The 14,594-nt window shown below is 46.5% G+C and overlaps 1 protein-coding gene across 8 annotated transcripts in view; it reads left to right on the top strand.

The window, feature by feature from the left end:
• rnf32 (ring finger protein 32) overlaps positions 1-13,516 on the top strand; it is a 128,744-nt gene extending 115,228 nt beyond the window's left edge. For 7 of the 8 annotated variants that reach the window (XM_070880101.1, XM_070880098.1, XM_070880102.1 and 4 more), the window contains 2 exons: positions 11,457-11,624; positions 13,185-13,516. In XM_070880101.1, coding sequence (XP_070736202.1) covers positions 11,457-11,624; positions 13,185-13,436 — 420 coding nt within the window. In that variant the 3' untranslated portion in view covers positions 13,437-13,516. Of the gene's footprint in view, positions 1-4,230; positions 4,357-11,456; positions 11,625-13,184 lie in introns of those variants that run through there. The other variant, XR_011593272.1, reaches the window with a different exon arrangement.
• The last annotated feature ends 1,078 nt before the right edge of the window (positions 13,517-14,594 follow it).

Here is a 14,594-nt window from a genome sequence, read left to right as displayed (position 1 = left end):
TCTTATACGTTTCTGAGATCCCCTCTCATCCTTCTAAACTCTAGTCAATAAAGGCCCAGTTGATCCAGTCTCTCCTCATATGACAGTCCAGCCATCTCTGGAATCAGTCTGGTGAACCTTTGCTGCACTCCCTCAAAAGCAAGAACGTCCTTCCTCAGATTAGGAGACCAAAACTGAACACAATATTCCAGGTGAGGCCTCACTAAGGCCCTGTACAACTGCAGTAAGACCTCCCTGCCCCTATACTCAAATCCGCTAGCTATGAAGGCCAACATACCATTTGTCTTCTTCACTGCCTGCTGTACCTGCATGCCCACTTTCAGTGACACCTAGGTCTCGTTGCACCTCCCCTTTTCCTAATCTGCCGGCATTCAGATAATATATTGCCTTCGTGTTTTTGCCCCCAAAATGGATAACCTCACATTTATCCACATTATACTGCATCTGCCATGCATTTTCCCACTCACCTAACCCATCCAAGTCACCCTGCAGCCTCTTAGCGTCCTCCTCACAGCTCACACCGCCACCCAGTTTAGTGTCATCTGCAAACTTGGAGATATTACACTCAATTCCTTTATCTAAATTGTTAATGTATATTGTAAAGAGCTGGGGTCCCAACACTGAGCCCTGCGGCACTCCACTAGTCACTGCCTGCCATTCTGAAAAAGATCTGTTTATCCCAACTCTCTGCTTCCTGTCTGCCAACCAGTTCTCTATCCACGTCAGTACATTACCCCCAATACCATGTGCTTTGATTTTGCACACCGATCTCTTGTGCAGGACCTTGTCAAAAGCCTTTTGAAAGTCCAAATACACCACATCCACAGGTTCTCCCTTGTCCAGTCTGCTAGTTACATCCTCAAAAAATTCCAGAAGATTCGTCAAGCATGATTTCCCTTTCATAAATCCATGCTGACTTGGACCGATCCTGTCACTGCTTTCCAAACGCGCTGCTATTTCATCCTTAATGATTAATTACAACATTTTCCCCACTACTGAAGTCAGGCTAACTGGTCTATAATTACCCATTTTCTTTCTCCTTCCTTTTTTTAAAAAGTGGTGTTACATTAGCTACCCTCCAGTCCATAGGAACTGATCCAGAGTCGATAGTCTTTTGGAAAATGATCACCAATGCATCCACTATTTCTAGGGCCACCTCCTTAAGTACTCTGGGATGCAGACTATCAGGCCCTGGGGATTTATCGGCCTTCAATCCCATCAATTTCCCTAACACAATTTCCCGCCCAATAAGGATATCCTTCAGTTTCTCCTTCTCACTAGACCCACTGTCCCCTAGTACATCCAGAAGGTTATTTGTGTCTTCCTTCGTGGAGACAGAATCGAAGTATTGGTTCAATTGGTCTGCCATTTCTTTGTCCCCATTATAAATTCACCTGAATCTGACTGCAAGGGACCTACGTTTGTCTTCACTAATCTTTTTCTCTTCACACATTTGTAGAAGCTCTTGCAGTCAGTTTTTATGTTCCCTGCCAGCTTCCTCTCGTACTCTATTTTCCCCCTCTTAATTAAACCCTTAGTCCTCCTCTGCTGAATTCTAAATTTCTCCCAGTCCTCAGGTTTGTTGCTTTTTCTAGCCAATTTATATGCATTTCCTTGGCTTTAACACAATCTTTAATTTCCCTTGTTAGCCATGGTTGAGCCACCTTCCCAGTTTTATTTTTACTCCAGACAGGGATGTACAATTGCTGAAGTTCATCCATGTGATCTTTAAATGTTTCCCATTGCTTATCCACTGTCAACCCTTTAAGTATCCTTTGCCAGTCTATTCTAGCCACTTCACGCCTCATACCGTCGAAGTTACCTTTCCTTACGTTCAGGACCCTAATTTCCGAATTAACTTTGTCACTCTCCATCTTAATAAAGAATTCTACCATATTATGGTCACTCTTCTCCAAGGGGCCACGCACAACAAGATTGCTAATTAGTCCCTTCTCATTACACATCACCCAGTCGAGGATGGCCAGCTCTCTGGTTGGTTCCTCGACATATTGGTCTCGAAAACCAACCCTAATACACTCCAGGAAATCCTCCTCCACCGCATTGCTACCAATCAATATGTAGATTAAAGTCGCCCATGATTACTGCTGTACCTTTATTGCACACATCCCTTATTTCTTGTTTGATGCTGTCCCCAACCTCACTACTATTGTTTGGTGGTCTGTACACAACTCCCACTCGCGTTTTATGTCCTTCCTTACAATTGCATTAATTTCCTCTTTAACCAGCAACGCCACCACGCCTCCTTTTCCTTTCTGTCTATCCTTCCTAAATGCTGAATATCCTTGGATGTTGAGTTCCCAGCCTTGGTCACCCTGGAGCCATGTCTCCGTGATACCAATCACATCGTATCCGTTAACTGCTTTCTGCGCAGTTAATTCATCCACCTTATTCCGAATACTCCTCGCATTGAGGCACAGAGTCTTCAGGCTTGTCTTTTTAACACAATTTGCCCCTTTAGAATTTGGCTGTAATGTGGCCCTTTTTGTTTTTTGCCTTGGGTTTCTCTGCCCTCCAATTTTACTATTCTCCTTTCTATCTTTTGCTTCTGACTCTATTTTATTTCCCTCTGTCTCCCTGCATAGGTTCCCATCCCCCTGCCATATTAGTTTAACTCCTCCCCAACAGCACTAGCAAACACTCCCCCTGGGAAATTGGTTCTGGTCCTGCCCAGGTGCAGACCGTCCAGTTTGTACTGTTCCCACCTCCCCAAGAACTGGTTCCAATGCCCCAGGAATTTGAATCCCTCCCTTCTGCACCACTCCTCAAGCCACATATTCATCTGAGCTATCCTGCGGTTCCTACTCTGACTAGCACGTGGCACTGGTAGCAATCCTGAGATTATCACTTTCGAGGAATTACTTTTTAATTTAACTCCTAGCTCCCTAAATTCATCTCGTAGGACTTCATCCCGTTTTTTACCTATATCGTTGGTACCTATATACACCACGACAACTGGCTGTTCACCCTCCCTTTTCAGAATGTCCTGCACCCACTCCGAGACATCCTTGACCCTTGCACCAGGGAGGCAACATACCATCCTGGAGTCTCGGTTGCGGCCGCAGAAACGCATGTCTATTCCCCTTATAATTGAATCCCCTATCACTATCGCTCTCCCACTCTTTTTCCTGCCCTCCTGTGCAGCAGAGCCAGCCACGGTGCCATGATCTTGGCTACTGCTGCTCTCCCCTGATGAGTCATCCCCCTCAACAGTGCTCAAAGCAGTGTATCTGTTTTGCGGGGGGATGACCGCAGGGGACGCCTGCACTACCTTCCTTGCACTGCTCTTCCTGTTGGTCTTCAATTCACTATCTGGCTGTGTATCTTTTACCTACGGTAAGACCAATTCACTAAACGTGCTAGTCACATCATTCTCAGCATCATGGATGCTCCAGAGTGAATCCACCCACAGCTCCAGTGTCGCAATGCGGTCCGTCAGGATCTGCAGGCGGATACACTTCCCGCACACGTAGTCGTCAGGGACACCGGAAGCGTCCCTGAGTTCCCACATAGTACAGGAGGAGCATAACACATGTCCGAGCTGTCCTGCCATTACTTAACCCTTAGATGAACCTAATTGGGCAGCAACAATGTTAAAAGGTTACTTACTAATAAAGAAAAAAAAAGAAAAGCTACTTCTCAATCATCAGCCAATCACTTACCCCCTTGGCTGTGACGTCACCTTTCGATTTCTTTCTACTTCTTTTTTGCCTCCCTGCTGCAGCTGCACCAGCTGGGCCTTTATAGGCCTGCCTCAGCGATCTCCGACCTCTCCTCAACCACGAACTCCCCGAACTGCCCCTGCGTTGGGCCTTTATAGGCCTGCCTCAGCGATCTCCGACCTCTCCTCAACCACGAACTCCCCGAACTGCCCCTGCGTTGGGCCTTTATAGGCCTGCCTCAGCGATCTCCGACCTCTCCTCAACCACGAACTCCCCGAACTGCCCCTGCGTTGGGCCTTTATAGGCCTGCCTCAGCGATCTCCCGACCATTTAGAGGCATACCTTGATATACTAGGGCAATGAGTATGATGTGCATACGTTGGGAACAGCGCACTGTTTGAGGGGGTAAAGGTCCAGATGAATTATTATTGTATGATAATCGATGAGGTTTGACTGGGTAAAGAGGCATCAGTAGTTTTGCAGATACAACAGTGAGTCTTAAGCCAGAGGACTCTGTCAAACCCCTGATCTGTTATTTTTCTCTCCTTAGAGATTGGACACGTAAATGCACGGTCCAGTTCATAGGTGACAGGGACAGCTCCACCTCACCACCACTTCTCTTGACCCCTCCACGGTCTCTAAATTGTCAGTCTGCTGGTCCGACATCCAGTTCAGGGTGAGCAGAAATTTTCTTCAATTGAATAATGGAAAGATCAAAGCCATTGTTTTCGGTCCCTGCCAGAAACTCTGTTCCCTAGCCACTGACTCCAGCCCGCTCCTCAACTCCTGTCTGAGGCTGAACCAGACTGTTCGCAACCTTGATGTCATATTTGACCCTGAAATGAGCTTTTGACCACGTATCCACAGCACAACTAAGACCGCCTATTTCCACCTCCATAACATTGCCCGTCTCCGCCCTTGCCTCAGCTCATCTGCTGCTGAAACCCTCATCCATGCCTTTGTTACCTCTAGACTTGACTATTTCAACGCACTCCTGGCTGGTCTCCTACATTCTACCCTATGTAAGCTAGGGGTGATCCAAAACTCGGCTGCCCAAGTCCTAATGCGCACCAAGTCCCGCTCACCCATCACCCATGCTCGCTGACCTACATTGGCTTCCGGTTAAGCAATGCCTCGATTTCAAAATTCTCATCCTTGTTTAAAAATCTTTCCATGGCCTCGCCTCTCCCTATCTCTGTAATCTCCTCCAGCCCCACAACCCCCCCTCCCCCCCACCGAGATGTCTGTGCTCCTCTAATTCTGCCCTTTTGAGCATCTCTGATTATAATCAATCAATCATTGGTGGCCATGCCTTCTGTTGCCTAGGTCCCAAGCTCTGGAACTCCCTGCCTAAACCCCTCCGCCTCTCTACCTTTCTTTCCTCCTTCAAGACGCTCCTTAAAACATACCTCTTTGACCAAGACCTGCATTAATTTCTACTTATGCGGCTCGGTGTCAAATTTTTATCGCATAATACTCCTGTGAAGCGCCTTGGGACATTTAACTACGTTAAAGGTGCTATATAAACACAAGTTGTTGTGTTGAGATCACTTAAGGGAGAGGTTAGTGATGCTGAATCCAAGTAGAGTAGTCCAAAACCTCAAACTGAAACAAGCTCTTCCAGAACTTCCGTGCTGTAAATTTCTATGATTCTATGGTAGCTGGAGTCATATTTAGCACAAAGGAAGATTGTTGTGGTTTTTGGAGGTCAACCATCTCAGCCCCAGGACATCGCTGCAGGTGTTCCTCAGGGCAGGGTCCTAGGCTGCATCATCAATTACCTTCCCGCCATCATAAGGTCAGAAGTGGGGATGTTCGCTGATGATTGCAGTATTCAGTTCCATTGACAACTCCTCAGATAATGAAGCAGTTCATGCCCGCATGTAGCAAGACCTGGACGACATTCAGGCTTGGGCTGATAAGTGGTAAGTAACATTCGTGCCACACAAGTGGCAGACAATGACTATCTCCAACAAGCGAGAGTCTAACCACCACCCCTTGACATTTAGCGGCATTACCATCCCTGAATCCTCCACCATCAATATCCTGGGGGTCACCATTGACCAGCCACATAAATACTGTGGCAACAAGAGCGAGTCAGAAGCTGGGTGTTCTGCGGCGAGTGTCTCACCTCCTGACACCCCAAAACCTTTCCACTATATACAAGGCACAAGTCAGGAATGTGATGGAATACTCTCCACTTGCCTGGATGAGTGCAGCTTGGGCAACACTCAACACCATCCAGGACAAAGCAGCCAGCTTGATTGGCACCCCATCCACCACTTTAAACATTCACTCCCTCTACCGTGATTGCAGTGTGTACCATCTACAAGATACACTGCAGCAACTCACCAAGGCTTCTTCGACAGCATCTCCCAAACTCACAACCTCTACCATCTGGAAGGACAAGGGCAGCAGGCACATGGGAACACCATTACCTGCAAGTTCCCCTCCAAGTCACACACCATCCTGACTTGGAAATATATTGCTGTTCCTTCATTGTCGCTGGATCAAAATCCTAGAGCTCCCTCCCTAGCAGCACTGCGGGAGTACCTTCACCACACAGACTGCAGCGGTTTAAGAGGGCGGCTCATCACCACCTTCTCAAGGGCAATTAGGGATGAGCAATAAATGCTGGCCTTGTCAGTGATGCCCATATCCCAGGAATGAATAAAAAAAAAACACCAGGTATACTGTTCCTTTATCTTAGCTTCCACCTGGCAGTTTTTTGCAGAGCTCCAGAACACTGCATGCTGGATTGGTGGTCTTGACAGTCTTTGCATTTCTTCTCTTGGGTCTGGATGAACCATTGCAGGTGTCACTGGTTGGAGGCTAGGCTGTGGTTTGCTGCTGTTCCAATGTGCATTGTTCTTGGCACTTGTAGGACCTGGTCTTCTGTGGATAATGTTGAAACTTGCATTGCTGTAGGTTAGGCCGTCTGGAAATTGGGCCGTCATGGATATTGGCTAGTCATGGAAGGGGCAATTCATAGGGAAGGGGTTACATTTCATTGAGTGATTTTGGGCTCCAACTCTCTGTCCTCCCTGGAGAGGGAGTGTGTTGCTGGAGTTGAAAGGAGTATTTATTTTCCTATCTTCGCCAGATGACTATCCAACCACCTATTTATCAAGGGTACAGAAGGTCAGGATCCTATGAGATTAGTACATTTCAACACAAGTGGCACATCTGATTGAATCTTTTGAGGAGGTGACTAAAGTAGTGGACAGGGGAGTGTCTATGGATAGCACATGATAAAGTCCCACATAAGAGACTGTTAACTAAGGTGGAAGTCCATGAAATTGAAGGCAAATTATTGATCTGGTTCGGAAATTGGCTGAGAGGCAGGAGACAGAGATTGGGGTTAATGGGTAGGTACTCTAATTTTCAGGATTTGACTAGTGGTGTCCCGTTGGGATCTGTGTTGGGGCCTCAATAGTTACAGTATTTATTAATGAATTAGATGATGGCATTGAAAGTCATATATCCAAATTTGCTGATAACACAAAGATAGGCGGCATTGTAGGCAGTGTAGATGAAAGCATAAAATTACAAAGGGATATCGACAAATTAAGTGAATGGGCAAAACTGTGGAAAATGGATTTCAGTGTAGGCAAATGTGAGGTTATCCACTTTGGACCTAAAAAGGATAGAACAGGGTACTTTCTAAATGGTGAAAAGCTAAAAACAGAGATCCAAAGAGACTTGAGGGTCCAGGTACATAGATCATTAAAATGTCATGAACAGATACAGAAAATAATCAAAAAGGCTAATGGAATGCTGGCCTGTATATCTAGAGGACTAGAATACAAAAGGATAGCAGTTATGCTACAGCTATGCAGGTGCGATGTCCAAAATCCAGAATTCCGGAATCAGGACACCGAGCTGATCCATGGCGGGGTTGTCCAGAAACTGGAAAATGTTCCGAAATCCGGACTCCCCGCTTCCGCCGCCCGACCTCCCCCAATTCCGGCCGCCCGACCTCCCCCAATTCCGGCCGCCCGACCTCCCCCAATTCCGGCCGCCCGACCTCCCCCAATTCCGGCCGCCCGACCTCCCCCAATTCCGGCCGCCCGACCTCCCCCAATTCCGGCCGCCCGACCTCCCCCAATTCCGGCCGCCCGACCTCCCCCAATTCCGGCCGCCCGACCTCCCCCAATTCCGGCCGCCCGACCTCCCCCAATTCCGGCCGCCCGACCTCCCCCAATTCCGGCCGCCCGACCTCCCCCAATTCCGGCCGCCCGACCTCCCCCAATTCCGGCCGCCCGACCTCCCCCAATTCCGACCGCCCGACCTCCCCCAATTCCGGCCGCCCGACCTCCCCCAATTCCGGCCGCCCGACCTCCCCCAATTCCGGCCGCCCGACCTCCCCCAATTCCGCCACCCAACCTCCCCCAATTCCGCCACCCAACCTCCCCCAATTCCGCCACCCGACCTCCCCCAATTCCGCCACCCGACCTCCCCCAATTCCGGCCACCCGACCTCCCCCAATTCCGGCCACCCAAACTCCCCCAATTCCGGCCACCCAAACTCCCTCAACTCCGGCCGCCGGACCTCCCCCAACTCCGGCTCCCCAACCCCAAACCCAACTCCGGATCCCCGACCTCCCCCAATTCCGGCCACCCGAACTCCCCCAACTCCGGACCCCCGAACTCCCCCAAGACTGGCCGCCCGACCTCCCCCAACTCCGGCTGCCCGACCTCCCCCAACTCCGGACCCCCGACCTCCCCCAACTCCGGCTTCCCGATCTCCCCCGGCTTCCGACCGCCCGACCTCCAGCCGCCCATCCCCCCGGCCTCGGCCCAACCGACCCCCCCGGCCTCCAGTGGCCCGACCCCCCCCTCCGGTGGCCCGACCAACCCCCCCCGACCTCCAGCGGCCCGACTGACCCACCCCCCCCGACCTCTGATGGCCCGAATGACCCCCTCCCCCTCCCCGACCTCTGATGCCCCAACCGACCCCTCCGACCTGACCGACCCTCCCCCCGCCCCCCGACTGATCCTTCCGACCTCTGATGGCCTGACCGACCCCCTCCCCTCCCCTACCTACCTCCCTCGGCGCAGGCAAAGACGTTTCGAAATCCGGAAGTATCCGGAACGGTCTCGGTCCCGAGATTTCAAGATTTCAGACGTCACACTGTACAAAGCCCTAGTTAGACCAAACATACCAGCAGTTCTGGGCACTACATCTTACGAAGGATAGATTGGCCTTGGAGGGAATGCAGCGTTAGTTTACCAGAATTATACTGGACTCCAATGGTTAAATTATGAGGAGAGATTATACAAATTAGGGTTGTATTCTCTTGAGTTTAGAAGGTTAAGAGGTGATTTGATGGAAGTTTTTAAGATATTAAGGGAAACAGATAGGGTAGATAGAGAGAAACTATTTCCGCTGGTTGGGAAGCCTAGGACTACGGGGCATAGTCTAAAAATTAGAGCCAGACCTTTCAGGAATGAAATTAAGAAACACTTCTACACACAAAGGGTGGTAGAAGTTTGGAACTCTCTTCCGCAAACAGCAATTGATGCTAGATCAATTGTTAGTTTTAAATCTGAGATTGATAGATTTTTGTTAACCAATGGTATTAAGGGATACAGGCCAAAGACAGGTATATGGAGTTAGGTGACAGATCAGCCATGATCTCATTGAATGGCAGAACAGGATCGAGGGCCTAAATGGCCTCCACCGGTTCTTATGTTTCTATGTAAGTGCTCACTCTTCAGCTGGGGGATCTCCTGTTTAGAGCCTGAACATGAGTATTGAAATAGGCTGCAGCAAGCATGTCAGCAGGAAGGATTGATGCTTCAGCCAATGCTCATTAAATGCATTTGAAGGCCTAAGATGAGGAGCTAGTTGATCATCTTTTATAGCAATCACGAATCCTGCCAGCTTGCTAGAAGGGCTGGCTGAGGAAGCTTTTTTCCAGGAAACCTTGTGGTCAGGTCTAGGAGCCAAGAGTTTGGTCGAGGAAGGGAGCAGTCTGCTCTAGCTTGCTGCTCTGGATTTAATTGCAGCTTACAAATTTAAACTTGCATCTAAAGCTCTCTCTATTCTTGGTGTCAGAATGTTGCGTTCAGTTCAGGTGAAGTCCATCCCCTGATCTTCAATACAGCCACCTCTTGTTTCAAAACTGGTGCCAACGACCCCACAAACTTGAAACCCTCCTTCTTACTTCACTTTTCCAACCACACATTTAATTGCTTAAACTTTCTCTACCTTTGTGGCATAGTGTTTGCCAAGGGTGATTTTTTTTAACGAATACAAGCTTGAGGTCTTGCCTTTTAGCTTCTTTCTTATGCCACATGTTGGTATTAATTCTGTTTTCAGATTATGCATGTTTAGTGTACAGTACATTTTAAAACCAGTAATAACAACTTTAAAGGAGGTTAAAGCAGCATTTGGGATCAAATTTAAATGTAATGGCTAGAAAATCATGCAGGGTGCAATGACCTCACATCCAAATTTCACATTTTTGCTCATCACACAAAATTCTGCACTGGGAGTCCTAAATCTGGTCGAGTCATGTCCTTCCAATCTTCCACTGTTTCATTTATAAAGTGTGTTGTGCAAAAAAAAAAGCCCTGTAAGATTTAATTTGGAATTAAATTAGCTTCCCCTATATTTAAAGTGATAATAAATGGGATGCTTTTTTTCTGTGGATTTTGGTTTTGGCAGCAGATTAAATAACTTAAAAAAAGATCTGGAAGTGTCAAATCCTGGCTAACCACACACCTTTGAGCTCAGTTTCCATTTGATGTTGCCTAGCTTTGTAAATCCTAAAGGTAATCAAGTATGCATGTGTTCTGCTGTTCTTCTTAACATATATGGATTATGATACAATGATGGGAAGTAACATCACTTACAAATTGTCACCTTACACTGTTTGTGGTCTAGTTTACTGGGAGAGGGGGGTAAAAAAAACAGCTCAATAGTGGTGATAATTTATGTAATGGAAATGTTGGCTACATTTCTGATTATTGGTGCCAATGGTTTTGGATGGTTGTTAGTTACAATTAATGAACATCTCATGTTATTCAGATTTTCAATTCATTAAAAGCCTGCTGGTGAACCACAAGCTGGAATCCAGTACAGGTACTGTAAAATATTCCCAAGATTGAAAATAATTATATCTTGTATTCAATGGCTTTACAGACCTGCATTTGCCTACATAATAACAGGCACTGGGCTTCAAAGAAAATTAATTGTACATGAAATGCTTTGAGACATTTCTGAGGCACTATATAAACACACCTTTTTATGTTTTTTTTTACACTAAATTAGCACTGTTACAGAATTAAATGTAGCTTGAAATTCATCATTTAACTTGCATATGGAGCTGGTATTTTTTAAATTGTGAACATCTGACTGAAGATGTATGTGTTGCCAGGAGGGTGGTTGAGGCAAGGACATGGGACTTATTTAAGAAACCGCTAGATGCTGTAATGGGAAGACAAGAGGGTTAGTATTCTAGGATCAAGTAGGACAAAAGGTTGTCTTCGACCAAATCTATCTTGTGATCTTGATGACTGGTGGTAGAACAGTTATCACTTTTTTGTATCAACTGTTAGCATTCAGCATTATAATAAATGACAGTCTGAAATAGCACAGGGACTCTCTGTAGCTCACAGAGCTCACGTTTGCAGGCTGAGTTTTGTAGCAGGTTAGCCAGCATTGATTATTTTAAATTAATATAAATTGAGAAACCACATTTGAGCATCCGAGTTGTCGAGTTCCATTTTCTTTGTTAGCCTACTATTCAACAAAACTTTGTTTCCACAGCTGCAAGAGATTAATGACAGGTTGGTCAGGTCGTGCGATATAAATATTGATGAACTCTTTTTTGAAATTGACCAGTCAATGGCTATAAGCAGACGAGTGCTGCAGCAGTTTCAGAGGCAATGTGTTTGTACCATATCTGAAGAGGAGTGGGAGCAAATACAGCTAAAGGTCAGTAACGTGAAATGTTTCACTTTTATTCAGATTAAGGAGCATCGGAAGCAGCTAATAATTCTGAATAGAGAGTACTTCTCCAGCATCAATGTAGCGTAAAATTATATTTTAATGCTGGTCATGAACATACCTCAGAATTCTGGAGGGGGGTTTCCTCTCTTTTGTGGCTAAAAGGTGCTCTGTCCAGGGGTACAAATCAGGGGGACATGGGCAAGCAACCATTGTGCTGGGGTTTCACCGTCCAAGTCACCCAAAGATTTCCTGAGGATCCCCAGAGCAGTGCAGAGCAGTTATGTTCCAAGAAATGAGGTGTATGGGGTGGGGCTTAAACCAGCCCTCCGGTCTTATTTACCCCAATACCAGCCAGGTGCCCATTTTGAGGGGCAATCTGAAGAAGTGAGCCGTAGACACTCTGCTGAGCCCACCTGGATCATTACGGAAAATGTTCCTTTTTCCCGGAAAGGTTTTTCCCAGGTCCATATTGGTTCACATAGCAAGAAAATGAGCTTGGGAAAAAGGTAAGTAACTTCTCCTTACAGCAACTTGCTGCCATCCTCAGAGCGGGAAGCCCTCTGACTGCTGTATTTGAACTGCAGCCAGGAGCCCCTGCCATCAGTCAGCAGCCATTGGTGCTGCTGCAAGCCTGCAGCAATGGTGGATTTCCAACCCCATTTCCTGGCAGCACTGAAGGAGCATCTGGCCGAGGTTAATGTCCTGAACCCAAAAACATAGAAGGCCTCAAGTCATGCAAGACAGAGAGCACTTCTGGTAGAGCTCTGCCTGTGGACTGTCCAGTTGAGGAAGGGAGGAAAATTGGCCCTTGCATTTATTCTACTCACCAAGTAGAAACTACTGTGGGAACTTGACTTGGTTTGGGATGTTGCCCCATTTAATGCAAGAGCATCACATTAATGCTACCATTAATCTCTTGGCACAATGTTAGAAATGGGCTATTCATTATTTGGTGATTAGGAAGAATAAATTTAATGCTGGTGTCCTTGGCTGAAACCATATTGAGCCGACTTAACCAACCTAGTTCTGCATCTTGCTAGTTTACGCAGAGTAGCATATTTATGATAGTGTCAGCTGTGGCTCAGTGGGTAGCATTCTCGCCTCTGAGTCAGAAGATTGTGGATTCAAGTCCCACTCCAGGGATTTGAGCAGGAAAAATCGAGGCGTGCAGTTCTGAGGGAGTGCTGCTCTGTTGGAGGCACCATCTTTTGGATGAGATGTTAAACTGAGGTCTCATCTGCTCTCTAAAGTGTATGTAAAAGATCCTATGAAGAAGAGCAGTGGAGTTATCCGCAGTGTCCTAGCCAATATTTATCCCTCAAAGAACATAACAAAAAGAGATTATCTGGTCATTATCACATTGCTATTTGTGGGAGCTTGCTGTGCGCAAATTGGCTGTCACGTTTTCATATACAATGACTACACTCCAAAAGTACTTCATTGGCTGTAAAGCGCTTTGAGTTGTCCAGTGGTTGTGAAAGACGCTACATAAATGCAAGTCTTTTTTCTTTCATGTTCAATGTGTGTTCTTTTAACTTTCCTCAGGCAATCCAAAGGGAGGTATTTGATTGTCCAATTTGTATCACTCCATTGGATCACTTAATCAGCACAATGTGCCATGCTGCTGCTGAAGGGCCTGATAGAAGAGAGAAATGTGGCCCTATGCGGCAAACTGTGCTGTTGTCCTGCTCACACACCTTCCACTACACTTGTTTGAAAGCCTTTGAGGACTTCTCCGAGGGAGAGAAACACATTTGCCCATTATGCAGGTCTACCTATCAGAAGAAGATTTTGTGACTAATAAACTGTAAATTTCCATTCCTACTGTTCAGAATAAATACTTCCAAGGTGGAATACATTAAATAATTTAGATAAAATTTGAAAATCATTCATTTCGTTGAGGAAAAATCAAATGTGCAATCTTTATTCCTGTTCATTTTTCTTTGAGTTCATGATAAGATGCAAACACTTTGTAATCAAATCAATTACAGTAATTCCTGAGATAAGAACATAAGAAATAGGAGCAGGAGTAGGCCATAAGGCCCCTCGAGCCTGCTTTGCCATTCAATAAAATCATGATTTGATCATGGACTCAGCTCCACTGCCCTGCCCGCTCCCCATAACCCCTTATCGTTTAAGAAACTGTCTTAAATTTATTCAATGTCCCAGCTTCCACAGCTCTCTTGAGGCAGTGAATTCCACAGATTCGCAACGCTCTGAGAGAAGCAATTTCTCCTCATCTCAGTTTTAAATGGGCGGCCCCTTATCCTAAGATCATGCCCTCTAGTTCTAGTCTCCCCCACCAGTGGAAACATCCTCTCTGCATCCACCTTGTCAAGCCCCCTCATAATCTTATACGTTTCGATAAGATCACCTCTCATTCTTCGGAATTCCAATGAGTAGAGGCCCAACCTACTCAACCTTTCCTCATAAGTCAACCCACTCATCCCCGGAATCAACCTAGTGAACCTTCTCTGAACTGCCTCCAAAGCAAGTATATCCTTTCGTAAATATGGAAACCAAAACTGCATGCAGTATTCCCGGTGTGGCCTCACCAACACCCTGTACAGCTGGAACAAGATTTCCCTGCTTTTATACTCCCCATCCCCTTTGCAATAAAGGCCAAGATTCCATTGGCCTTCCTGATCACTTGCTGTACCTGCAAACTATCCTTTTGTGTTTCATGCACAAGTACCCCTAGGTCCCGCTGTACTGCAGCACTTTGCAATCTTTCTCCATTTAAATAATAACTTGCTCTTTGATTTGTTTCTGCCAAAGTGCATGAGCTCACACTTTCCAACATTATACTCCATCTGCCAAATTCTTGCCCACTCGCTTAGCCTGTCTATGTCCTCCTGCAGCCTCTTTATGTCCTCCTCACACATTACCCTTCCTCCTATCTTTGTATCGTCAGCAAACTTGGTTACGTTACACTCGGTCCCTTCTTCCAAGTCG

Source organism: Pristiophorus japonicus, chromosome 5, assembly GCF_044704955.1.
Source record: "Pristiophorus japonicus isolate sPriJap1 chromosome 5, sPriJap1.hap1, whole genome shotgun sequence".
Taxonomy (NCBI): Eukaryota; Metazoa; Chordata; class Chondrichthyes; family Pristiophoridae; genus Pristiophorus; species Pristiophorus japonicus.
This window is presented reverse-complemented; position numbering and strand designations above follow the sequence as displayed.